General features: G+C 42.1%; 1 protein-coding gene across 1 annotated transcript in view; it reads right to left on the bottom strand.

Annotated features, from left to right (window-relative positions):
* TMEM178B (transmembrane protein 178B) overlaps positions 1-12990 on the bottom strand; it is a 211472-nt gene extending 198482 nt beyond the window's left edge. The window contains exon 1 of the mRNA XM_009094146.4: positions 12326-12990. Within this exon, the coding sequence (XP_009092394.2) occupies positions 12326-12707 (382 nt within the window). The 5' untranslated portion in view covers positions 12708-12990. The remainder of the gene's footprint in view (positions 1-12325) is intronic.
* Positions 12991-26318: the final 13328 nt, after the last annotated feature.

Genomic DNA, 26318 nt, shown 5'->3' with positions numbered 1-26318 from the left:
TGCAGTCATTCTTCAGTGGAAACAGAAAACAGAAATCCCTTCTCTAATCCACGTTAGATACAGCCCTGCTTCTACAGGTACTCAGGCAGAGGGCTGGGCAGCCATTCTCAGTAATGCAGAAGGCAGCTCTACTACTGGGAGTGTCAGACAACATTCTCTGAACTTGCAAACAGGAAGAGCATCCGTGCTTGTCTTGTTCTGTACTGATGTCATCGTGCTTCCACCTTTCCTGAGAGCTGAACTATAGTCCCAAAACACTATCCTAGATGTTTTCCTACCTTTAGTGCTGTGGAGCCTTTATGCTCTCTGTAAGACCTTTTCCAAAAACTTCTTGAGGATTGTGGTCTGCTGCTTCACACACAAGGGAACCAGGTCCATAGTGGGTCGTTTATTCCTCATAAGGGGGTGGTTCCTGAGCCAAAATCCATCTCAATACAAGGAAAGTCACCCAACATCACCAGACAAAGGGCTGAACATTTTGTGAACTGAAATACACATCTCATGATAATTTAAATATGTGCGAAGAAGAGTTTAATTCCGCTGCTGCCAGCCATTCTGAATGTTTAAATATAGTACAGAAATTCTCCTTTATTTTATATAAACTGCTTTAATGAAGAAGCTGAAGGCTCTGCATTCTCTGGCTTATGAATATAAATAGCTGAGAACCTAACAGGCCTTTGTTGTTGTTGAGCTAAGGCAATTTGAAATTAAAGCAGATGAGGGAGCCAGGAAACAAAGACCCCACTAAAAACATTATTTTAATGAAAGGTGAAGTATGCATTAAGTGCTCAGAGTCCTCCTCTCTAGTCCTTCCTGGATGTGTGGGGTGTCACAGGAATGAAACAAAGTGCGGCTCAGATCTCAGTGAGAGACAAAGCAGCTGGGATAGCACAGCTGGATTTGCCTCAGGTCCCTTTCCTCTCACCAGACACCTGTAGCTGGTGTCAGGCAGCCCAGAGACAAACACTCCTTCCATCAGATCCTGCTCAATACAGAGCTGAATATGCTTCTTCATAGAAAAAAAAAAAAGGAAAAAGAAAAAAAGATGAATTAGTAATAATAGTAAAATAAGCCTTCAGAAGCCTATGGATGTTTCAAAAGCACACAGTACTGGAAAGGACTCTTCATTTTTCTTGCCCAGTAGGCAATATAACACAGAATCACAGAAACATTTGGGTTAGGAAAGGCCTTTAAGATCATCAAATCATTCTAGTTGTGCTTTGGTCCTTCTAATTTCCTTTCTGCATAACTTTATTACATCCTTGTAGTCCTCCTGAGCTGCCTGCCTCTTTCTCCAAAGGTCACAGTCTCTCCTTCCAACACACCACTAACTCTTGTGTCTTTACTGCCATATGAATCTCCATCCTCTACCTCCACTGTGACAACAAACCAAAGGGCCTTGCTAGCACACTATCTCTAAAACATCAGTGTGCCACCCTCAGGCTTATCTCTAACAAGCCTGGCTTTATCTCTTTGCCCCTTCAAATCTAGCTCAAAGTTCTTTCAATGAGCCCTGCTAACTTCTGTGCAAAGATGCTACTGGTCCCCTATTTCAGGAATTCTATTGACTTCATCTTGACACTTCCCCTCTCAGCACTTTTTGTCTTCCCTCAGTCAGTTCCTTAAACCCTCTGTAAATTTTGTACTAATTACCTTAACATCACAACAAACCATTTCCTTAGGGCAGAATATAAAGTCCTTTACCAAAATCCTGATAATTTAGGTCTAAAGCATTTCCTTATCTTAAACCCCAGTTATCTTCCTAGCAAAATATATCAGGATAGTTTGGCACACTTCAAATAGGAAAACATACCTTGTCTGTTTATTTCATTTTCCCCTGTGCATTTAACTAATCTCTCCTTTAGAACTTACTTTGAACACTGCTTGGTATTATTATGATCAAACTAAAAGGTCCACTGTGGCCCAGACAACTTTTGCTCTTTTCTTTAAATATAGATTTGCTACTTTTCATTCCTAATGTACTATCCTAATTAGACAGATTTATTGAAAATCCTTTTTACTGGACTTGCAATGTCACATCTTTCAAAAGACTGAGATGGAAGTTGTCCAACTTCCCAGTTTGAGCCCATTAAGTTATTTGAGTTTTTCCATTTCCCCTGCTCCTGTTGGCTGTCTCCTTTGTCTCTCTGATCACCATAACACCCCTCCCTTTCTCTTTACAGAATATCACATGAACAAAACTGGACAGTCTTGGGAACCAGTAAAGAGAGAGGGGATGAAATTTATCGTAAAATATGTAATTAGGGATCAACAATCACAAATTTCTTTCCAATGCAAATTGTTGCCCTGGGGAACTTTTGCATTGTTGAGCAACTGTCCTCTGTGTAAAACAGGGACCATTCTACTCTTGAAATTCCTTCATGTTTAAAAAATCAAGAAAAGTATTTGGATACTCTCTTAATCAGGGCCATTCAAGTACCAAAGAAATATAATTGGATCATCAGCTACCATAAATCATCACCTCTTCAAAATCACTCTAGTGATCCTAATCTATGCCTGTAACATCTGAAAAAGTTTTTGTTTCTTCTGTTTGTGTTTGTTTCTGTTATAATATTTCTATCTTTTAATTACCATTAGGCAGAAAAAAAAGTATCTACACTATAAAGGCTCTTTTGCATATTCAAAGATAGGCACTGATTAATAGAGACACAGACAGAGACAAGAATCATACATTCAAATTGAGGCAGAAAGATCTTTTTAAATAGCTTTTGTTATCCAATAAAATTAGCATGAGAGTTTCATCCTATTAGAAAGTCTAGAAATACATTTAAGAAGCTTTTTTCAAATGTCCGCTGTTAAAACTCAAAACCAACAGAAGTTCTCAGAATTAAGTAAGGGCTACAATGAGACACCCCATGTCTTTCACTTGATCTGTTGGGATATCTTAACATCATCCACACTGCTGTGCACACAGGACATCCTGGAACTCCTTTTCCTTAAAAACCACCAGCTATGCAAATACCATTCTCCACACACACACACACACCCCACTTTGTGGAAAATCTCCTGAATTAATACTATCCTGATACTTATTTATCTTCTTTGAGGTTCAAGCTGAGACTGGAACATGGCTTTTACAAGCACTGGACAAATTTGCTGAACTCTGTTGGGGAGAGCCATGCTTACACCTCTGTAAGGTTACACTGGATAAATTCCCAGCAGGAAGGCAGAGCAAGCTGTAGAAGAGTCAGTGGTAGTGACTTCTCTGCCCTTTAAGCCATATGTTTTAGTGCATCTTCTATTCAGTATACAGCTCTGCTTGATCCAGCCAGTCACCAAAAAGGCAGGGCTTTATCCTGAACCCTGTGATTTCCCCCCATCCTTCTCCTCCACCAGCTGGACAATCCCCTGGACTCTTTCAACAAGCACCAGCCACCTCTTCACACTAAGCTTCCTTGGCCTTTCTGTCACCTCAGATCATCAGCATCAAGGACTTCTTGCCTGCCCGTATTCTTTTATCACCCTCTTTATCTTTCCTTGCCTTTCTCCACCTGTAGATGCTATCCATGCTGCATTCTTTCATTCACAGACCTTTTGCCTTGCATTCCCCTAGCTATTCCTGCCCTGTACCCCAAATCCCAGCTGATCCATACCAGCTGGTCTTTCCTATGTCTCACACAGCAGGGCATCTCTAATGGGAACCCTCCTGCCTGACTAACTTTCTCCTCTTTAAATGCATTGTTTTCCCATTTAGTTCTGCTCTTTTCCTAGACTTACTATTCCAGCTCAGCACAGTAAAATCTCAGACTCACAGTCACAATCACCTTTTTGCCACATTTGGCTCATTCTCAGACCCTCCTGCTTCCTCCAGCCCCCACTTCAGCTGTCACACAGGATTTCACCTGGTTCTTCCATGAGAAAATGACAAACCATGATCTTCCTCTTCCAGCAGCTTTGCCTTCTGTTTCCTCTTGCCCTTCTACAACTCCTTCCCCATTCCTCTTTCCTACAGATGAAAAACCTCCTATGTGGCTCTATTCCTTTCTTTTATTTGCCACTGAATCAGTCTTACCCTACCTCCTGCCTTTCCTTACAGCTGCTCTTGCCCTCTAGATCTCTCTTTGCCTTGACCTCTCACACCCCTCTGCCTCTTTACTCTCATAACACAAATACCATTCAGTCTCTTTCCTCTCAAAATATTCTCATCTTAAAACAATCTTTTATCTTAAAATATTTATTTTCCCCTATAAATACCATGTCTTTTCCTCTCCTCCCTTCCTCACCAACCTCTCTGAATATGCCAGTTACAAACATTGCCTGGAGTTCTCCCCACTAGCTCACTTCAGCTTCCTCTCCTTTGCAACCACTGCTAAAATTTTACTTTATGTACTGGGCAATCTTCAGCACAGTCTGAATACTCTGTTCTCAGCTGCTGCAGCACTTTGGCCACCTGCAGTAGTCTCTTGTGCTGTTTAAACTTGAAGCAGTGTCTCTCTTCAGCTACCATGGAGTTACTGACTTCTACTGCTCCACCTTTGAATCTGCTCCTTTTGCATGCCCTCCAGAAGACACTTTTGTTCTCCCAGATCTGCTGGGGTTCATGGAGCTTTTCTCTTTTTCCCTTTCTGTATTTCACTCCTTGATAATTTCAAGTGCAAACATAGATTCTGCTCTGATCTCCATACAGCAATTTCCAAGCTCACTCCTCTAACACAGACTTGTCTTCCTAGGTCCATGCCCACAGTATCTCTAATATTTCCTCGTAGACACACATATAACAAACTCTGCTTATTGTAATTAAAACAGAGTTCCTAATGGTCTTCTTCCTTCTTTACTATATGCTCTCTTCAGTAATTCTCCTCTAGATCACCACAGACAATGCTATTACTTTTCTCGTTGTTCTGGTCCAGAACCAGAGCAACATTTTCATGTCATATCTCCCACCACAGATATAGATCCAGGGGATGTCTAAGGTTTGCATATCCTTTCACCATCCAGGCTCTCACCATCTTCTGCCTTTATTACTACAATATTTCTTTTCTGACCTTTACAAATGTGAACTTGCCCTCTATGCATCCATTTAGGATGCTGCTAGAAATACAATTTTCTTAACACATCACTCTGACCACGTCATTTCTCTTAGCAGATGTAGACTGCTGTCCCCATATCTATCTCATTAGTGTAATCTACTTGTCTTCATTAAGGAAATGTCAACTTCTTCCTACAGCCAACCAAAGAGGTCAATCCCCATCAGCTACTTATTAATATTTCAAGCAGACATGACCCATGATTTTTTTGGTGCCATCCCTCAATCTTTGGAAGACCATCCTGTAAACATCTGCACTTCTTATTCATTATCCTTCTTTACAACAGTACATGTGTAGGAATGCCATATTTTGTGGTACTCACAGGAATGTGGTTTGCCTCCTGGTGTTCTAAAGCCACTATGGCTCATGCTGAACATAATTACTTTGTAGTCTCATTGTACTCTCTCATAAGGCTGCATTCACTGCCAATATTTAAAGTGCAGCCACATGTCAAAAGGACAGGGACATTTTTCTGATCCGTGATTTCTGATCCATGATTAAGGCCCGTAAATCTGAGGATAGAATGCGAACTGGCATTAATAATAGTGAACGAAATCCCTATTATACTGCTACTGAGCTGAGGTATGAGAGATTTAGTCCCCTGCCTCAGGTCATGAAGAAAGACTATGGCAGAGCTTGGACTGAATTCTGGCTTTGTAAGCCCCTGCCCTAACTGCAGTACTACCTTTCTTTCATCTATTTTGGTACTTATCTACAAAGGATTATGATTTCAGCAGGCTCAGCTGGACAGTTCTGAATATTTATTTAGAAAAGAATTAGGCCTAATGAGAAAGAAAATGGATAAATTTCCATTTTTTTTGCTCTGATTCGTCTCCTGCAGGGAAAATGTGTTAGTTTATATTCTTTTCTTTTAAGTGGATTCTATTCCGAATTATCTGTTAAGGGAACTTGGATTCCAGAGTCCACAATATTTATTTATTCTTTCCTTAAAAACTAAGAAACACAATCTCATTTCTTTCTTTTGGTCCTAAAGAGGTAAATGTGTAGTTAAGAGTTCCAACAGCACTTTGTGAGCAATGAGCCATTAAGAAACTCACATTATAAGTTACTGTCATTATTTCTGCTAAACCTACAAAAAAGAAAAGCTTCTTATCTGTAAAGGTTCTGCAATAGTTAATGAACTCATTCCCCCTACTGGTTCTGCAATAGTTAATGAACTCATTCCCCTCTTGAAGCTTTTCTAAATGCACAGAAATACTTTTTCAATGAGAAAAAGCAATATTAATATGGATTTTTATTGCAGGAGATGACAAAATAGTTCAGACCATTTCATCTCTATTAAAGTAAAATTATCTTTCAAATTTTTATTTTTACTGTGAATAGAACACAACTACACTCATATTAAATCTTTCCTCCACAGCTTTTGCAAATTTTTAGCGGTATGCAGAAAGGATAAAAATTATGAGATTTCTCAAAAGGATTTGGATGTTCAATTAAATGATCAGGAATTAAGCATGCAGTCCTGCAGGCAGCTCTGCAAATATTAGTTTCTCATGAGAAGGGCATGATCCCATCATTTTTACTCTGGCAAAATTTCCATTTGTCTTCACTGGCAAATTTGTTTGAAAGCCAACAGCTTGATTGAAATCTGCCCTTTAAAAAGTCATTATCAAAATCAGGTGCTGTTCTGTAAAATTACATATATGTTCTTAGTATTTTTAGCAGATATATATTATTGAACTAATTATCTCAGATGTGTCAGAGGAATGTGTCAGGTTCTTTTTACTTGTGGCAAATAAACTTTTTAATGAATAAGCAATTTAAATTTGATGCAATTAAAATATTAAATTGCTTATTCAAAATATGATGGGCCAAATCCTGCTGGAACTCATATGTATGAACCAGTGATTTCATCCACTAAAGGATTTTGGAAAATCCCTGAACAAGAGGATGGCTTTGCTGTATCTCAGTTATTTGACTTCCAGTCTTACATCAACTAAGAAAAATTTCAGCATCAAAACCTGCAAAACTGAGTACCTGGATAGCCTAAGATTCAACTCCAGTGATGTCTATTGCCTGAATTTCAGTGGATGCCTCCAGCAGAACTCCAGCTGTGACAGGAGGGAGCACAGACCTTGCACTGGCCTTTCTACCCAGGGACAATTTTAACCTCAAAGGAAACACTAAGGTCCTGAACTTGCTGCATCACCATATTCAATAAAACATTTACTATTGACTTCTCTAGTATCAGAATCCAGACTTCAATAAAGTCCCTTTTTTAATGAGTCCGTTTGGAAAACAGTTGGGATTTCAAGCACATATTTTAAACAAAGCATTTGAGTCTTTAAAGTATAAAGGATACATGAAAAAAATGGCTCTCCTAATTTACCTGTCAAAACCATAGCACTTTAAAAGTCAAATCAAGAGCATTGCAAGGTATTGCAAGAATTTTCACAGAAATAAATCTTTTTGCTCTTTGCAGCTAGATATAGCTGCAAGTAGCCTCTCTCAGTAGCCTCTTTCCATTTGTGTATAAATAATCCCTAGTGACGGCTGGAGTAGTCCTGTTAAGCCTTTCTTCCTCAGTTATGCCCTGCATCTGACAAACCAAACCAGAGAATGCTTTCATCCCAGAAACCTTGTGTATTACTTCAGGTGGAGGTAGGCTACACAGGAATTACTTAGGGTTTGGGGTTTTTTTCAGTGGTGGCATGGGCTAAGTATACTCACAGTAAAATGTTTTAAAAATAGGATTTACTATGACTTCCAAAGAAGAAAAGAAAGAGGGTAAAATGAAGGTTGAAATAATAAGGTCATTGTAAATTCTGGGGGTTTTTAAATAAAAATTGGATTCAAATGGCAGGCAGCAGAGCCCCATCCAGTCAGGTTTAACTGGCAGCCTTCCAAAGGAGAAATGAGTACCAATTGTCTAAATGGAACAGACTCTGGTTATTGTGCAACTTCTTCATCTACTTCATTGTACCTTTATAATTAAATGATGTAATTCCCTTTTTTCCTTTCTTGTTTTCTCTCAACTACTGCAGGAAAGCATCTGAGCAGCATTGCCATAGGATGCAGGCAGACTCTGTGGCTCCCCATTTTTTTCTGGCTCACTACAAGTTGTATACAAGGAGTGGTGAGCTGCTGGTTGCCAAAGCAGGACATAAACTCTGCCTTCTCCCAGACACTTCCCTGCATTCCAGCTCTCTGCTTGCTTAGTCCTGGAGTTGGTTGGCTCACTCAGTTATTGCCTGGGTGAGGAATTGCTGCTTTTGCTAGAAACTCCCTGGTAAACAGGCAAAGAGTGGATCTTATAGGAGAGGATGAGCTCTGTGCTCAAAGGGGCCTCCAGCAGCAAGGCTATTCAGTTTGAGAAGGAGACTGGAGAAACACCTGACAATTGGAAGGGGTTTAGAATACTGTGCTGAACAACCTCAGAGCCAGTATTTCCTGACTCTGCAAGGCTTTAGGGATCAGGAGTGAAACTCTGGTTCTGAGATGCTAAAAGGCTCAATCAGATGTGAAAGCAGAATCAGAGGAACAGCTCTGTTAGCTCCTTCTTTTTCACTGGTCCCTCAGTATCAAAGTGCTTTCCCTCAGTCCGAGAAGTCCATTCCCAGAAATACAGATTATTCAGCAGTGGAAAAGTTAGCAAGACTGAGACCTCAGTTTGCATGTTCCAGTCCAATAATTTCTTTACTGATTGTAATTTCTGTTGTTTCTGATTTGATTTTTTTCATGATGTCAAAGAGAAGAAATGAACTAGCTAATTTTGTTGCAGCTTTATAATATTCCTCAAGTCTTTGGTCTCATGCTAGTCTGCCTCTCCCTGAGTATTCTTACTTGTGACAATCTCTTTTAATTCACTGCCTGTTTACCTAATTGTATTAGTTTAAAATATGCACACGGGTTCTATGAAAATACAAAAAAGAGTATAGAAGAAATAAAAATAGGACCGACTATGTTGTATATGTATTGCTGTCAATTATACCTATATATAAGAAACCTGAAGCAACAGATCTCCAGTTTTTCTAGAAAAATCCAACATAAAAATCTTGATTTATTTCCCAGAAAGTAAAAATTAATAAATACAGAATAGAATTACAGAAGAGAACCAGCCTATTCAGGAACAGAACTGGTTTTTAAAACCACTGGTATCAGAGCATTGCCAAGTACCACAGTTCCTGATCCTGCCACAAGCCATTGCCTATAGCTTGTATTAATTTCAGCAGAGTTCATAAGCAGAATAACTGCAGGGTATTTGCAAAGCTAGTTAGGCTCTTAATGACCATTTTTTGTTATACTTTGATAGACAAATCTCAATAGACCAAATACTGGAAGTTTTGCCTAGGGAAAAATGTAGGATCTGTTTTAAACTAAATGGATCACAGATCCTGTCCAGCTTTAAAAGCAAACAAACAAAAAACCCAAAACACTTAATAAAATTTACATTCAATTATACATAACATTACACACCATATTTGGGGCCAGAACCTGCATTAGTTTATCCACTTGTGGAAGAGGTGTATTACATTAAATTAACAGAGGACTAAGATTAAAGCTGTATGTACATCCTCCTTTATTAGGTGTTTGCCCTGGATCTCATAGAGAGTGATTTCATCTGTGCTAGGATATGTGCCCCAGCCAGGTTATTTGAACACTTTACACAGGGAATATCTTCAGCCCCTCAAACCTGCATATGACATACTCTGGCCACACACCCATCCCTGCAACTCCTAACTCCCAAAAAAGTATCTGTCATGGAAATGAAAACTACTTTTAGTTTTTACCTTCATGATATATCCTGCTGGAATGTACCTGGAATACCTGCCTCGTTTTGAGCTCACAGCTCTTCTCAGCATTGGACAGCAGCAGCACTTACTTCACTTTCATCATATAAGTGAGGGTCCAAAAGGAAACATCTCCATTTTTATTTCTGAGCAAGTCAAACACTTTATTTTATTGAATTGCCATTATACTTGCTTCTTCTGTGTTTCAGCCTAGAGGTGCCAAAGCATATATATATATACACACATATACACATATATAGATATATGTTATACCTCTATAGCATTTATGGGTGACCCTTCCTCATGGCTGAGAGCTACAGCACAGACAGATCCTCACCCCGAAAAGGCCATCTACTGAACTAAAGTGCTGCTGTTTAATGTTAGGAGTCTCCCTCTCTGAACACTTCTTTCATCCTACAATGAAGTTTGTTAGAAGTGTATCAGAAAACATTTAGAGCAGACAAGGAGTGACACACCCAGATATTTGCACACAGCTCCTTTATGTGCACAAGTTGCACATCTGACCTGGGGCAGTGAGTTTGCCTGGCCATCTGCAGACACACCCACACAGGGGTGTGAGTGCAGGGACACTCACTGCACCTGGGCCCAGGGAACCTCTGGCTACCTGCTGGTGCTGTGTGTTTAGAGTTAGTTTACTCCACACACTCATTCCCACATACATGAATACAAGCAGACTACAGCAAGATCTTTCAAAGACCACCTTCTCCTGCACCTCATCCTGCTTTGTCACATTCTCCCTGGGGTAACACTTAGCAGAGCTGCCATTACACATAACCCTGCGCCACAGAATTTCAGCTGTTTCTGGCAGGAGAAATGGACATTCCTGCTCCCAGGACAAGGCAGGTGGAGAAAGAGGAAAGAGTCTCCCTTATTTCAGGCTGAAAATCCTCTCTAATAACCAAAACTCCATTTGCAAAGGTGAGCTCTGTTGACATGTTTGCCCGCTGTCAAGGTTGAATTTGTTTATGCCCCAAGCACAGCGAGCACACATGGCAGAGCAATCCAGCTCGCCACAGCCAGCCCAGCACATACCATCCTCACCTAGATGGAGAATAGGAATCACTCCCTTGGCACTGAAACCAGCAGCAGTGTGTCTGGGGACTGATAGGCTTTTGGCATGTACACCTGCTCTTTACAAATGGGGCTGATGTCATCAATCTATTTCCTAGGAGTTGTTAAATAGCAGCTGGATATGAAGGGTCCCTAGAAACACAGGCAGGATCCCAAGCAGTGATCCAGGTACACCACCTGCTTGGACTGGTTTGGTACGAGTTTCTACCATGCTACTCACATCCAGTGCTCATTCATGAAACATGTGGAACAAAACATGTACGTGGGCAAACATGTGAGAACACCCCTCCTGAATAAGTAGCTTTAAGCAATAATTCTACTTGCAACGTCTGAGAAGGGAATTAATGAAGGCTATCAAGAGAGTTGGGATAGAGAACACTCTTGGAAGACAAGTATTTTGGAAGATGGCATTGTGTGAGAAACAATGATTTCACAACAATGGAAATAAACCAATGGGGAATCTTCTGATTGTAACAGAAGAACCATGGGAGGGAAATGTTATTTTGTAGTACAGAGTAACCATGCTGCGGGGAGCAAAGATGCCGTCCTTTACTGAAATCCTCATCATCCTGCAAAACATGCATCTTCTGTTTAGGTGGGGGTTTATGAATGTGTCCCCTTCCTCTACTTCAGATCAAAGAAACATTTGGGGCAAAATGACCATCACCTTGAACCACTAGCCTGGGAGAAAAATTAAGACAAAGGACCAAAAGACTAGGAAAAAAATAGCACAAAAATGCTACAGGCAAACAGATGCATCTCCACCCCAAGAGAAAATTATTCCTTTGTGATAAATTCATGTAATGTTTTATAGATATTGAAAATATTCCAAAGCATAGCTCAGTGTAAACAGCAAGCTGGGTCTCCTCCTGCTCTTTAGCATTTCTCTTTGTTTACTCTCCATTTGAGGATAGAAAAAGCCTACATGTGAGCACTGCAAATGGTGTATTTCAGGATGGATGGGGCATTCAGAAAGGCAACGATGAAACACAGACATATGCAGCCTCCAATCAAATATGATGTACTTTGCCCAAGCCACCAGGGTCAAACAAACTGGAAAAAAAAAAAAAATCCAGTGTCTCCTTTATGAATGCTTCTTATTAGTGTGTAGAAATAATCTGATACCATGGTGATGGGAAGACTATATCCAGATTAGAGAGAGAGGCATGAAAAAGATATTCTGGGGTGTGTGTATTCTCACCCTCATTACCTTCTTGCTCTCGAACCCCATGTCTCAGGAGTGGAGATCCTGTGGGAAATTGCCCTGGCACTGCTTCTGGAAGCAATGCCCAGCCAGGCCAGTTCACCCATTGCAAGGAGAGGCACTTGGCTAGAGATGCCAGCTCCCATCTGTGAGCCCAAATGGCTCTGCTCAGCCCCTGCTCATCTCAGGAGAGCTTGGCACGTTCATCTGGTAAAAAAAACAGCCCTTACCTTTGGCAATCATCTCCTCCAGCTCCTGGTCGAATCCTTGTCGGTGGCATTTCCTCCAGAGCCCCATATTGGTGGAGTTGTACTGTCTGTTGCACTCGTCGACTGCGCTCATAGCAAAGATCTGCCTCCTGTTTCTTGCCAAGAGGAGTTTCCCTTCCCAGCGGTCCAACCTAGACCTGCTGGCCCTGAGAGGCAGGTTGTTGTTGGAGTTATAAATGAAGCCAGGATCATTTCTCTTAGTGGTGATGCTCTTGCACCTCTCTCTGTGTTTCCTGGCATCAGTTTCATACCAATGGTCAGAGCAGATTGCCACAGCCAGCATGCCAAGGGCACACAGAGCTAAAGAGAGGCCAGCATAGAGCAGTAACCTTCCAGCAGCCATGCCTCAGCTTCACAGAAACACCATGGACATCTTCACAACAGGCCAAGCCGTTGGGGGTGAGACCACACAAAAGCCACCGGAGCAGCTGCTAGGTGTCACTTGGCACAGACTGCCTCAAACATCCCCAACTCCTGCGGCTCACATCCACGCTGCAGAGGGATGCTGAGAGCACTACAAAGTTCTGCCCTGGAGGCAGTCTTGGAGTCTCATCTGCCTCTTCTCCTCTGCAGAGGAGACCTGGTGAGGAGAAACACAGCCTTTCACCAGCGACCCCCTCACCGCGAGCACCCGAGTGACAGGCAGGGGCTGAAGCGATGAATCCCCCTGAAGAGACCTGGTGGCTGATCAGTCCATTAACCTCTTTCAATCTGGCCCACTCAGAAATCCAGAAGAGATGGCTTTCAGATCAGCAAGCTCACTACAGCATCATCACAGGACAAAAAAGTTCAACAGCCTGACATCTCCCACTTGCAAGCAGCCAGTTGTCCCGATGTCAAGAATGGGTGACTTGCTTTTTCTTCAGTGGCTCAGCAAGAGCATCATCCTCTGGACGGTCGGTCACTTGCTCGGGTTTAAAGCGGAGTCGAAAGGGAGGGAGCGGGGTGGGGGGGAGCAATCTGTTGTTGTTGTTGCTGCCGCCGCTGCTGCTGCCGCTGTTTGAAATCGTGGTTAAAACATCCCCTCCCCGGCTGGCTCTGGGAACGCGGGCGCGCTCGGGTCTCTCCCTCAGCAGACTTCGCTGACAGCCACTGGCATCTTGGCTTCGGAGACACCTCGGCTTCTCTCTGCCAGCCTTGCCGTTCACTCTCCCGCTTTTGTCGTAGGCGCTGTCATCCAGGCAGCCGAACGTCGCGCTGCCTTCTTTTCCCGGCGCGCCCGGGCAGCGCTCGGGCAGCCCCGGCTCCGGGCCGGGCAGAGGCGGCGGGAGCAGCCGCAGCCCGGCAGGAGCCGCCGCCGGCCGCGCACCGCCCGCTAGGCAGCGCGGGGGGCTGCCCTCGGCCCCGGCATCCTTCTTCCACGCACACACACACACACGCTGCTGCCCCCCCTTCCGCCGGCAGCTGAAAAGCTTCCTCCGTCCCCGGCGCTGGGATGTGTTGTGCACAGTTTTCCTAACACGGCGGCACGTTAGCCATCTGCAAGATGAAGGCAGGCAGGGCTACGGCTGGCGGAAAGGATGCTGAGGAACGGGGAGGGGAGTGAGGCCGGGGGATACCGAACCAAAACAAACCGGGGCGGAGGGGCGGAGGTGGGGGGGGAGCTACACACCTTACACGGGGAGGGGAAAGCAGCCCCTAACTGTTGTCAACAGCTTTAGGGCTGCACCATTTCTCTGCCATATGGCCAGATCTCCTCGTCGGAGCTGAGATTTTTTAGCTCAGCAGCTTCGTACGAATCGTATCCCCGGCATCAGTAGTTATATATTCAGACATATTTTTTTTTCTCCTTAAATTTTCACTCCCTTTCTCTTTAATGGGAATAACTCACCCATCTTGTAGAGATCAAGTGCAACAGAAGGCGAGGTGGAGTCCCCAAGCTTTAGAAATCTCATTTCACCGTTTTTAACCCAAATAATAGCAAATCCAATCTTCTGTACACCTGGGAATCTTTCCTTGTTCAAACACCGAGCCCTGCAGCCTTGGCCGAAGCCTACAGACAGAGCATACAGAGCGCTGAGCCAAAAGCCAGTGATGTCACCCATGCAACGTGAGACTCATTTCTTATTTCTCTATCCTCCTTAAAGATAAACTGCACCACTTCCCAGGCAGGAAATGTCGAAGCCTTACTCTCTTAAGAGGGGAAAATGTAAAACCAGGATTTAACTGGATCCTGATCATTCTTGATCACAAGCCCTTACATTATGTCAACCAAATCCAAAACAAGCGGAGCTGTTTCTCACTGCACCAAAAAAAAAAAAAAAAAAAAAATCCCAACCTGCTACATAGAGAATGAGCTTGAAAGAAATCCTGGATTCTAGACCTTCTGTGTGATCCAGAAAGCCGAGGCCCTCCAGATTCTGAAGTGCACTGCTTAAAAAAGAAATACACATGTTCATTTCCCTTGCACCAAGAAGGGCTGGGTGCTGGCACATCCTGACCTGTGAGTACCACAGCATCCTGCAGTTGACAGAGGAACCAGTTTAGCTCTAACCAATATTTGGCTCCCACTGACGCCACAGCATGAAAGGCAAACAATGCAGTTGCTCCTACTACAGCAAAAAGTCCACAGCCCAATGCCTCCGCATAGGTGTATGCTGCAAAAATCTACATCCATGCTGGATCCCACCAGCTTCTGGCCTCTGAATCCCAAGCTGTGTCATCTGAATTGAAAATAAACACAGTCTCTCTGGGGCTGCTGACAGCTCTTGGCCCCAAGAGGGGAGCCCTGGGATTTTTCTAGCTTTTAACCCTAGCCACACAAATTATACTTGTTCCATTGGGGAGAGCAGATGTGGTAGCTCTTTGTGTATCAGAAATACATACCTGGATTGTCTTGTGGAATACAGCTGCACCAGGAAAAATTTAACCCATATGGCTGGATCATAACAATTTTTGGCACCAAACCAAATTATATTATAGGAAAAAAAATCAAAGTATCTCCCATTTTACCTGGCAAAACCAGGGTCCAAATCAACTGGGATAGCAGCTATGGAAGACTATCTGTGTCATTAAAGCATTTTTGGTGTGAAATGTACTGTAATCTCTAACAACCTTGCAGGGTTATGAAACTGGCAAAGAAAAGTCAGTCATCCAAACCATAAAGGTTATAATCACCTGCATCTACTGAACCAGGTGTATTGCAAAATTTCAGTGTTGTCTTATGAATATTCACTGTACCTGGAAAAGTCTAGGTAAATTTGAGCATTTTACTGGAAAAAGGGACTAGTTTAATTTTTTTAGCAGTAACCTCCCTTTGTTGTTAATAATAACAGCCAGTATTTAAGGATTTCAGGTTTTTTTTTTTAAATAGTTCAGCACAGATGGATCCATCTCTATAACTGGATTTTTCAAGTAACTACATGTCAGTAGATAAAAAGAATTAGATGTTACAGTGGGCCTGGAGCAGCCATACTTGTTGTCTGTTCAGAGATAAAATTTAGAGTTTTGTGGCTAAAGAGCTGTTGGTTCCTATAAGAAGATGATGAACATGGAAGTTTCTTGTATCACACCCACACAGAGATGAAAATGCACCTGGATTTCTGTCAAATTTTAGCATCAAGTCCCAGGCTGAAGGATGAGAACAGGGAACAGACCTAATTTTACCAACCATATTTTTTGGCTGATTGTTGGATTTTCTGTTCAAGCACAAGAGCCTGCCTGCTATGTTTATTGTCTACTTAGATTGAACTGGAAAACAAAACTGGTTTTTGTCTAAACACCCAGTTTAGACAGAACTGGAAGACTGGGACTAATAGCAGAATGGAGGACCCAGCTACTAGAACTGGTTTTTCTCATGATGCTGCCCAAAGATATGTGAGAGGATGGGAAAATCATATAGTGGAATCACACCTACATTTCCTTCTTGTTAAACATTAGGATTACAGTCCAAAGAGCCAAGATTTGGTCAGACCCGGGGAGGTTCAGGTGCCAGGTTTTCCCATCACACTCCGAGACAGCAAGACAGTTTGGGGCCGGAGGACTTTTGTACCTGGAGAAGTCAGACTTGTTCCCTCCTCTCATTCTCAAGCCTGGGTTTGAAAGCAAAAAATTGACATTCAGTTCCAGGTTTTATCTTTTTCTCTGAAAAGGCATTTTATTGGCAGTTTCTATGGGGTTGGTTGTTTTTTTTTTGGTTTTTTGTTTTTTTGGTTTTTTTTTTTTTTTGCTTGCATTTGTAGCTTTGTCAGATGCAGTCTACAAGTCACCTTAAACATATAACTGTAAAAAAAAATGTTGGATTTTAGCCCCTCTTTAACTCTTAGAATTAAACACTTTTCCCCTTCATCATCATCATCATCACTATTCCCTTTTTTCAGGAGGGGAGGATATTGCTTGCTACAGGCATTAGGAACCTACCCTATGCCTCTAACCAGGATTGTTACAGACAGCCCCTTCTCAGCACAAACACATCATTATTAAATTTTCTTCCTCCAACCCCACCCCCGCCGCACCACAGGGGAAAAAACCCAATCCTTGTCGATCTTCCGATGAATGTAAGCTGGGAGAAACACATTAAAAAAAGAATAAATAAAAAAATCCCACAACCCCTCCACGCACGCTTGGGCACGCGGCATGGGAACCGCTCCCGACAGTGAATTAAGGACAGCTCAGCACAGGGAGCTAATTCATGGCTCTTAAATCAGTCAGGGGTGAAAATGCAGTTTCAGCGACGGAATGAAAGCTGAGGCTTTCTTTTCTGCGGGTTACGATTTCGGTGATGCGCGGAGAAAGCCAGAGAGCACAGGAAAAGATGTCTGAAGGCACGGGACAGAGGAGCGCAGCCCGGTGAGTCGGTGCAGGGGCGATCCCGTGTGCCGAGCCTTGCGCTGCAGCTCCCTGCGGACGGAGCCCCGCAGCCAGGGCCGCCCTGATCCCCATGCCCGCCCAGCATCCCTCCGCCCTCCCGAGCATCCTCCAGCGCCCAGCGCCTCTCCAGAGAGCTCCAGACACAAAAGCGAAGCGAGCGCCCGTACAAAGGTACACAGAGGCGGGGGCTGGGGCCACGAGGGGGAAGGGCAGAGTAAATGGACTGAGGAAATGCACAACTGACTGCAATTTGCTTTTCTTCGTCGGCTTTTTGGGGTGGTCTTTTGGTTTGGTTTTTTGGGGTCTTTTCTATATCAAAATGACCTCCACCATCTTTTTCTTCCTTCGTCTTTTTTTTTTTTTTTCCGTTTAAAGAAAAAGAATTCAGTGCCATCTAGTGGGGGAGGGGATCGAGCAAGTCAAGGTGCTGCCCATTCCCAGGGATACTTCTAATTCAGTAATTCAACAGGGAGAGATGACCCTCAGTATTTCCTTGCTCTCTCTGTGATCTTCAGCTCCCCAGAGGTGATGTTTAATTTACATGGGCTCCAGCCTTCATTCTTTGTAAAGAATCACCTACTGAAGTCAAAGGAACTCGTCCTAGTGTTGTATTACCTGAAGCAGTACTGGCTCTGGAGGCAGTCTGCTGCCCTAATTACAGGATTTCAAACACAAGACAGCAATCAAACCAAACACAGATATAACAAATTATGTCTACTAATATTTTTTATCATTCCAGTGCACCTTGAATACTGGTCTCTGTGAATCCTCAGCATGTCAGCCCTTCTAACAACACAGCCATAAAAGATGCTACCATAAAAGCGTCTGATGATAACTCCCACAAACACTTGACCCATCATTCAAACAGATTTGGGGTGTTTAGGTGACTCAGAACCAAACAGAGGCTCTATAAAGGAAGATCCAAACCACAAAACACCATATAAAAGTTTGTAATCTAAACCCCAGACATTAAACAGTTGTCAATGTCCCTTCTATTTTTTTTTTTTTTTAATAGAAGAAGAGTTTTCAAAGGGAAGCATCAGCCAGCTGGATAAACAGGGGCTAGCCACACACACACACACACACCCAGAGAATGGGCACACAGCTGTCTACACACTCATGTAGCTGTGCACACACTGATATCTAGCTGCACACAACAGCACCTAGCTGGATGTCCTCTGCCCTCCCCACTGACAACTCCCCAAAGAGATTAGTTTTTCTTTAAAAAAAAAAAAAAAAAGAAGAAAAAGAAAAAGAAGCATTTGGATAGTAAAGTTAAGCAAGTTAGTGAATGCCAGATTTAAAATCACCCAATCACTCATGGAGCATTAATTTGCCCAGCATACAAACACACTATGATACAATCTTTAATAATACAATTTTTGTTTCCATGGGTCTCCCATTTTTTACAGTGCAAAGGATGAATGTTGCTCACTTAATGAACACTATTCAAATTTTCTCCTATCCTTATCATTCAATGTGTGGTGCATGTACTATTTATTGCAGACCATCCAGATCTTGCATTGCATACAGAATGATTAATTTTCTCATGGGCTTTTCTATAGTGGTGCTCTAATTGTAGTGTTGCAGGGCTGGGGGGTTTTTTACAAACATCAAGGAACTTATCTTCACAGCTCCCTGCTGAGGGACAGAGATAAAAGGCAGTATTTTCAAACATGTCAGTGTATTTTGGGTACTCTATTAAAAGAACTTAGAACCTAAATTTCCAGAGTACTTAGCACCTTCCTTCCTCAGAGAACAGCTCACAGCCCCTTTTGCTCTAGGCACAGTGGGCAGTATTTCCACAGATTATGGGATTCATCGGTGACTGAAACTGGACTCACAGAAAATGGGGACCACATGGACAGAAGTTGGGAAGAATGTCTTTTTTTTGAGTCACCAAGCTTCATAACAGCACATTTCACAAAGAGTGAAACAAAATCCAAATTTCAATTTCAATTCAAATGCTTGTGACCATGATTTTTCCTGCCAGTACTCATCTGCTAGGCTCACTCCTCAGACACCAAACAGCCGCCATCTCAGGACTGCAGAGTCCTGGTTCATCTAACACCTACCACGAATGAAAACAGAATCTGGGCAGAAAGCAGGATGGGATCAAGTACTTTACCTCATGACCACAAGTCACGAGTGAATGGCAGCCCACAGGCAATATTTATTCTGGTGTTTTCTTAGAGTCTTCATTTACTGACCTGAGGTTGTGATGAACAGGGGAAGCACAGAGGAGCTGAGGCAGAATTGATCAGGGGTCAGGAGCTGAATGGAGTTTACCATCAAAAGAACAGATTTGGTTTTGGAGGAAGTAAAATGAATTGCTGGGCAGAAGGCAAGAGGACAGGTAGGTGAGAAGTCCTATATCATATTTTTCAATAAAGCAGAGGGAATGGCCAACACTAAATGGCCTCACACTGAGACCAGTAAAAGACAGTGCGCAGATAGAAAGAACCACAGTATAATGTTGTTTTTCCAAAGACAAAACAAAAGGTTGTTGGCTTTCCACTAAAATTGCTTTCTCCTGTTAAAACTTACTCTTCATTATTTAACTGTCAGCTTTCAAAACCACATCACTCTTAACAACCTAAGGCTGCACTGTGGACCTGGCTATGTATGATAATCACTGCTCCTCATGAGAACATCTTCAGGGATGCTCAGGCAAAACAAGGATGAACTATTTTAAACAAAACTTTTCCCAGGCCTGCCCAGTGTGGACATCATGCTTGGGAAATGTCAGCCCAAGCAGCTGGAGTTCAGCAGAGCTATGAGGCACTGAAAACAAGGCCAGGTAGGCAAACTCAGCCTGCTGAAAACATTATCCCTGAACCTCTGCACCACCTCCACACAGTGGAGTGTCCATGGGAACTGCGCTAAACTGCAGAAGGACTTGGGAGATACTGCTTCACCTCTGAAGGCACTGCCAATAGCTTTAGTGTTGTCAGCCAAGTGGTAGGACCTAAATGTAGGTCATGCCATGTTTGACATGTTGAGTTCTAAAGTCAAATACTCAGGAAAGCCATTCAGGTCTCTTGAGTCCTGGGTAAACACTCAAGCACTTCCAGTAACAGAGGAGAAACAAGAAAGGTTTAAAGAAAAAGAAAAGGCCTAAACTGCACAGGTTTAAGCCTCTATTGAAAGAGAAAGTTCTGCTGGGACACAACTCAGCTAAAACACAAGGGCAATATTTAACATTCCAGGCTCATTCAAATTCATCTCCCTGCAACACAAAGCAGATCTTAGCCCCCCCAGGTTTCACAAGCAGAGATTCAGCTCCAATCTGCTGCTCTCTGAGATCACAGCAGCCACTCTGTGTCCTGCTTACTGTCTTGCCAGCTTGGCAGTCAACATCTTCATATTCTACAGCTCCTTCTCCTCTGAGCTGGACAGGCTTCCACACCAACAGACCTTGCTGTGAGGACTGCTGCTTCCTTCAAGCCCATCTCTGCTTCCCTCTGTTTACCTTTTGGATACATCAAGCTCAGGCTCCTACCCAAAATCCTGCTGCAGGAAAATCCCCTTGCCTGCTGCAATGAGGAAGGTGACATTGCTCTGAATGCAGGAGTTGTACAGCAAGGTCAGTCGCTGCCTAAAGCCAGCTATGAAAGCAAGATGGCTCTCAACATCACCACCATTGGGCTCAGCTGAAAACAGGAGATATCACTTCATTAAAATTCATAGATCTTGTGACTCTCATAGAAATAGCAAGAAGAATCCAGGATGGCAGAGATGAGATATTAGGGCCAAAGAGTACTGACTGAGAGCAAAAGCTCAGACCTCTGTCTGCCAAAAATAAGCATATTTGGTAAGAAGTGCTTTTATTCTTAAAGTTACATCTAACACATTGATCTTCAATATATTAAAACCTGATTAATTCTGGTTTTTCTGTACTGCATCAATTTGTAGTTCATACAGGCAGCCTAATGTAAAGGTGCATCTGCAGTACTGTTAGTTTGCTTGACCTGGCAAGGCACACTGTACAACTTTCCCTAAACTTCTGACAGATTTCAGAATACATTGCTCATTCCCGGAGAGATTTTTGGACATGGTTTTTACCAGCAGTGTTTTGTGAGCTAATGCAGTGAAAGACAGTGCCACAGCCTTTGTAGATGGACAATGTGGTGTTTCATAAGGATTGTATCACATCTGGGATTGGCTCTCAGCTATTAATTAAATTCATTGCTTCTTTTAATCACGAAAGAAGAACAATGATTAATTAAAAATCAGAATTCATAGACGATAACAAGACATCACAGAAGCAACTGGAGAGAAAACCAGTAAGCAAAACAAAAACCAGTACCTGCTTGGAAAAATTATGTTCTCTAAAATCACTCCTTGATTTTGGAACAAGACTCAGAAGCAAGACTTCAGTCTTCATCTATTCTATTTGGTTGTGAAGTCCCAGCAGAGTAGATTCATTTAAATTATTTTTTTTAAAAAAGGTATATAAAAATACATTGTGTGCTGCTGTAAAAGCAGCTGACATCTAGGATGATAAACTCTCTATTTAGACACAAGTATGCTGCCATCTTCAGCACTTTTGCATTTACCTCTCTTCATTTATTATCACCAAGTATATTTGCATCAAAATAAAGCAGTTGGTTCTGCAGAGTTCATCTATTTGTGAAGTTCATTTCCCTACCTCATGCTTCAGAACTGTGATATCACAATTACACCTCATACTCTGAAGTTGTTCCAATGAGAACTGCTGGGCCATGAAAGACAGGCATTTATTCCCCTTTGCTGCAATGGCCTCCAGTAAGTACCCACCAAAGAAGAAACCATGGGGAGTACCAGGCTTCAGTGACCATACTCTGATTGTCCATGATAAAGAAACTGGTCTGCAAGAATTTACTTGTTTCCAGAGAAATAATGTTACAGGACTAAGAAACAAAATTTCCCAAGGACAAAAGAAAACAAAAAAAGAAAAAAGAAAAAAAAAGAAAGAAACCTGAAATTTCGGATTCACAGAAATAAAATCTGAAGAAGGAATTTTTCTCAGGAAAAAGGGAACAAATGTCCAGAAAGCATGTGTAGGAACATGACTTACTCAGCCTGGATACTAGCAAGGGCAGAGAGAAAGAACTGAACCAAAAAAAGCCTCTGTAGAATGCTTTTACAAGCTGAAGCAACTGAGGCTGAGAAGTGCATGCAGGATTGATTATGATTCTCTAGACAGGCAAATTCTAAACCAGAGAGCAGCTCTGGTTACAAAACTAACTGCAGCCTCATGTCACCCACCAGGACTGCAGCGAAGAACTCCAAACTGAAACCAAAACTGTTATCTGTTTCCATAACTCTGCCTTCAAAAGACTCTGTGGGGGAGAAAGGTTGATCAATGATGTTTAGGTCTACAAAGAGCACTACTGAAATGACTGGGTACCTGGGAGTCCAGCCAGATCTTGGAAAAATCTGCTGACTTAGAAATCAAGACAGCCAGAGTGGCTATGCAGAGTGCTCCCAAAGACCTAAAGATGTATCCTGTGATCAGCACTGGTCAAGATATCCTAAGGCAAGAAGGGACCTAAACCAGGCAAACATGGAGAGAAATCTGCATTGAAGTGCACCATAGAGGTCAACTATATACAAAATACATAGTCCTACAAATTATATAAAAAGATATACAAAATCAAAGTCTTCTGAAACTCAGGGGAACCACCAGCTCACAAACCCAAGAGGTCTAGATCCAAGACAGTACCTTGAAAAGAGTTCAGCTTGAAGAAACAGAAATGTTTCAGAACTCAAACAGACCAAATTAATCTCCTTGGATTTTATGTTTAAGAGATTGATTTATTCCTGAAAATTCTACTGCTGGAACATTTTTATTCACTCTGTTTTCACACTTGGTCAAACAGAATTAGAGATGAACAATTTTTGACCCCACTGGAAAGCCTTGGTGGATGTCCTTTCAGATGAGTGTTGCAAGAAATGATGGAAGAGAAACTACAAGAGCTTTTATCAGCAGTGAGCCAGATGTCTCCATTATTTCTTCTCTTTTGCTGATTCTGTCATTTTAATATTTTTCTTTTTTTTCCTCTCCTCTGCAATCCTCTGTTCCAGCCAAAAAAGATGTGTCTTTGTTACTGTTGCCTTTAAAAGTTTTATGTGCTTGTTGTTAGTAAAGTAACAACAACACTTCTGTAGTGTTGTTTTCCACAGGGGGAAGCTGAAGCATTTTCTAAGAATCAATTAATCTTCACAACCCGTTTCTGAAGCAGACATTATTTTCCCCAGTTTACAGAGGGATGAAATGGCAGATAGGTTAATTAACTCGCTCAAGGTCATTCGGTGAGTTAGCAATTGAGCTGCAAAAAAACCCCCAAGATTCAACAATTTCCATTCCCAAACCCTTCACCTAACCCCTAAGAAATATCCCTTCTCTTCAGTCTTAAGTATTTCATTGAAATCTATCACTGACCATTTATCCTGACATATTGTTGAACTCCAAATTAGTCAGTCTGAATGACAAACATGGAAGTGTGTGGAGACCCACAGCATCCTTTGCCTGTTCAGCCTTGTGCAGTGCCTGCTATGCTGGACAGCTCATCTCCCATTACAAATGGCTGTGTTACAGTTCTCCTGCAGAACTGCCAATATCATTCCAGGCATTGCTCCGAGGGCACTGCACAAGAGACAAAGGCACTGGCTTTCTTTCCCCAGGGGGAGGGAAGGCTGCCTCAACAGCCTGGCTGTTGGGGAAAGCAATAAACTCAAAATGCCAACTGGCTTTGAAAAATAATTTCTGTTTTCCTCTTCTGCCGCATCTCCCTCCCAAGTGTTCCCAGTGTTGGATAGCTGGAGCAGCAGTACTTAATAGTGACATCTTTGTGGATTCCACTCCAGCATTAGTTTGATGAGTTACTTTAAAATCAAAATATCCTTCAAATGCCCACCCAAAGTCTGTCAGACTCCCAACATTACACATCCTCTCCAGAGGGATTTGAAATTCAGATGTCTCTGTGGCTCAGCACGAATCACTGTGCTACAAAATACAGTTGAAGCTTGACAATTAATCATAAACACATAATGAATAACAAATTATTTCTAAACATGCATGTAGCCAATGCAGTTCTACCAAATGCTCAGAGGGTCCTTCTACTTACTCAGATGATTTTGTTCCCTTATGTCAGTATTTATAGCAAGAAAATGTTAGAGATCATGTTACAGCACAGTAGTTCTAAGCATAAGACTTAGGAATGAAGTTGATCACTTTGTCATACAGATACTGCTCAAATGCCTCATTTCCAAGATCAAATGTTACAAGTTCAGATTCTGCTTTCCTCTAAATGTCAATAAACAAGCACCAATGAGCAAACTGTCACCATGATCTTTTTTTCTTTTTGGGTATACCTTTGCCTTCTCAGAACAAACAATAGATCAAGTGTCGCATTTTGTCAAAGTTTTGCCTTAAAGCTGTCATTCAGTTATAAATAAAATACATATACAAGATTAATTAACTAGATAAACAGATCACTATTGATCAAAAAATATAACTCCAGACAAAATTACTGCCAATATTTGTAAGAAGGTCTTTATTGTACTTTATCATTAGGTCTCTTCCTCTTTTTTTTTTGGCTGCTTTGCATGTGTTCCATGAATGCCTCTCCACTCCCTTCATTTCTTTCCTCCACAACAGTCCCTGAACAGAGAATGCTCATGTTGTCTTCCACCCCAGGTCACTCTCCTTTAACTCCTTTCTAGGGTTTTCAGCTTTTTCACTCACCAATCTCCCACCAATTTTCTTGTTAATAATTGCTAACAAGTCCAAACACTTTGCTCTGCTTGCAACAAAAAGCTCAGGAAGATCTAACAGCATGTCCATCGAATTGAGCTCATCACAAACCCACCCATTCCTGTAGGCAGTCTCTGCTGCACCCTTCCATTCCCTCAGCATGCCAAGTCTCATTTGGACTGGGAAGACCTTGGGGTGGGGATGTTCAGTTTACACTCCCTGGCAGAATACAGGGAGACACAGAGTCCCAGATAAGGTGAGCAAGACTTTTTGGGTCCATGGATTGCAAACCAGATCATTTTCTGCAAGTTTGCAGATGTGTTGAGCTGTTGTTTTGTTGACTGATGTGACCCTGATTTTCCATCCTGAGTGTCTGCACGCTGCTTCACTGGCATGCTAACCCTGGCTGGGTGCTCTGCAAGCAATTCTCCTCATAACCACAGCAACAACAGTGCTACAGTGACATAAATAGGCCCTTCTAAGTGCACATCTTTACTTTGATTTAATAATAACAGTAAAGGCTGACAGGAGAAACAACTGAGCAAAAAGGCAGAAATATTTAACTAATGCAGACTTTTTCATATTTGTGCTTCCACCACACCAAACAGGTTGTGCTGGAGCCTGCAAGTATAGGCAGCGACAATATTTTAAGGAAAAGAGGAAGATGTTTTCCAGTGGTCTATATGCCAATTTTCAGAGTGTGGGTAACATGTAAGTAAAATATTTTCATTGATGAGGAGGAATGAGATTGAACTGATGTAACTACTGAATCAGGTAGGATGATTTACCAAAACACAATATTAAAATACTTTGCCTCAATCCTTTAACATAAATAAAGAAATTTGAAGATTGAGAAGGTAAGAGTGCCTACAAAACCACCATTATTTTAGAGATGCAGAGACAGTAACCTATTCCAACTAACCCTGTTGAGGAGGGGTGGAATGGATTGGGGCTGGCTGCAGAGAATCAGGCTGCTTCTACCTCCAATGAACTAGAATTGTGCTCAGTTTGAAGCTGTGTAAGGAAAAAGCCTCATTACAGCTTGCAAAAACTTCTTCTCTGACATTAATCCAGTCAGAATATTGAACTCACAGAGTTTAAACAACTTAAGCACAGAACAAAAAGGGAATGTTTGTTTAGGAGCCAACAATCATAATTTGATTATAGCAAGGACAGTTGTTTTAAAAAGGACAAAGGACAGTCCCAGTCAGGGAAATTGTCTCTCTTTCTCCCCCCACCACCCTCTCTCTCTCTCTCTCACACACACACACACACACATGCTTCAGAGAGACCTTCTCCATCAAGATGGGAGAACAGACGAGAAAATTGCGATTCAAAAATAGAGATAGATATGGAAATGAGAATACTTATGATCTTGCTCCAGAAGTCATGATTGCTTAATTA

Source organism: Serinus canaria, chromosome 1A, assembly GCF_022539315.1.
Source record: "Serinus canaria isolate serCan28SL12 chromosome 1A, serCan2020, whole genome shotgun sequence".
Taxonomy (NCBI): Eukaryota; Metazoa; Chordata; class Aves; order Passeriformes; family Fringillidae; genus Serinus; species Serinus canaria.
This window is presented reverse-complemented; position numbering and strand designations above follow the sequence as displayed.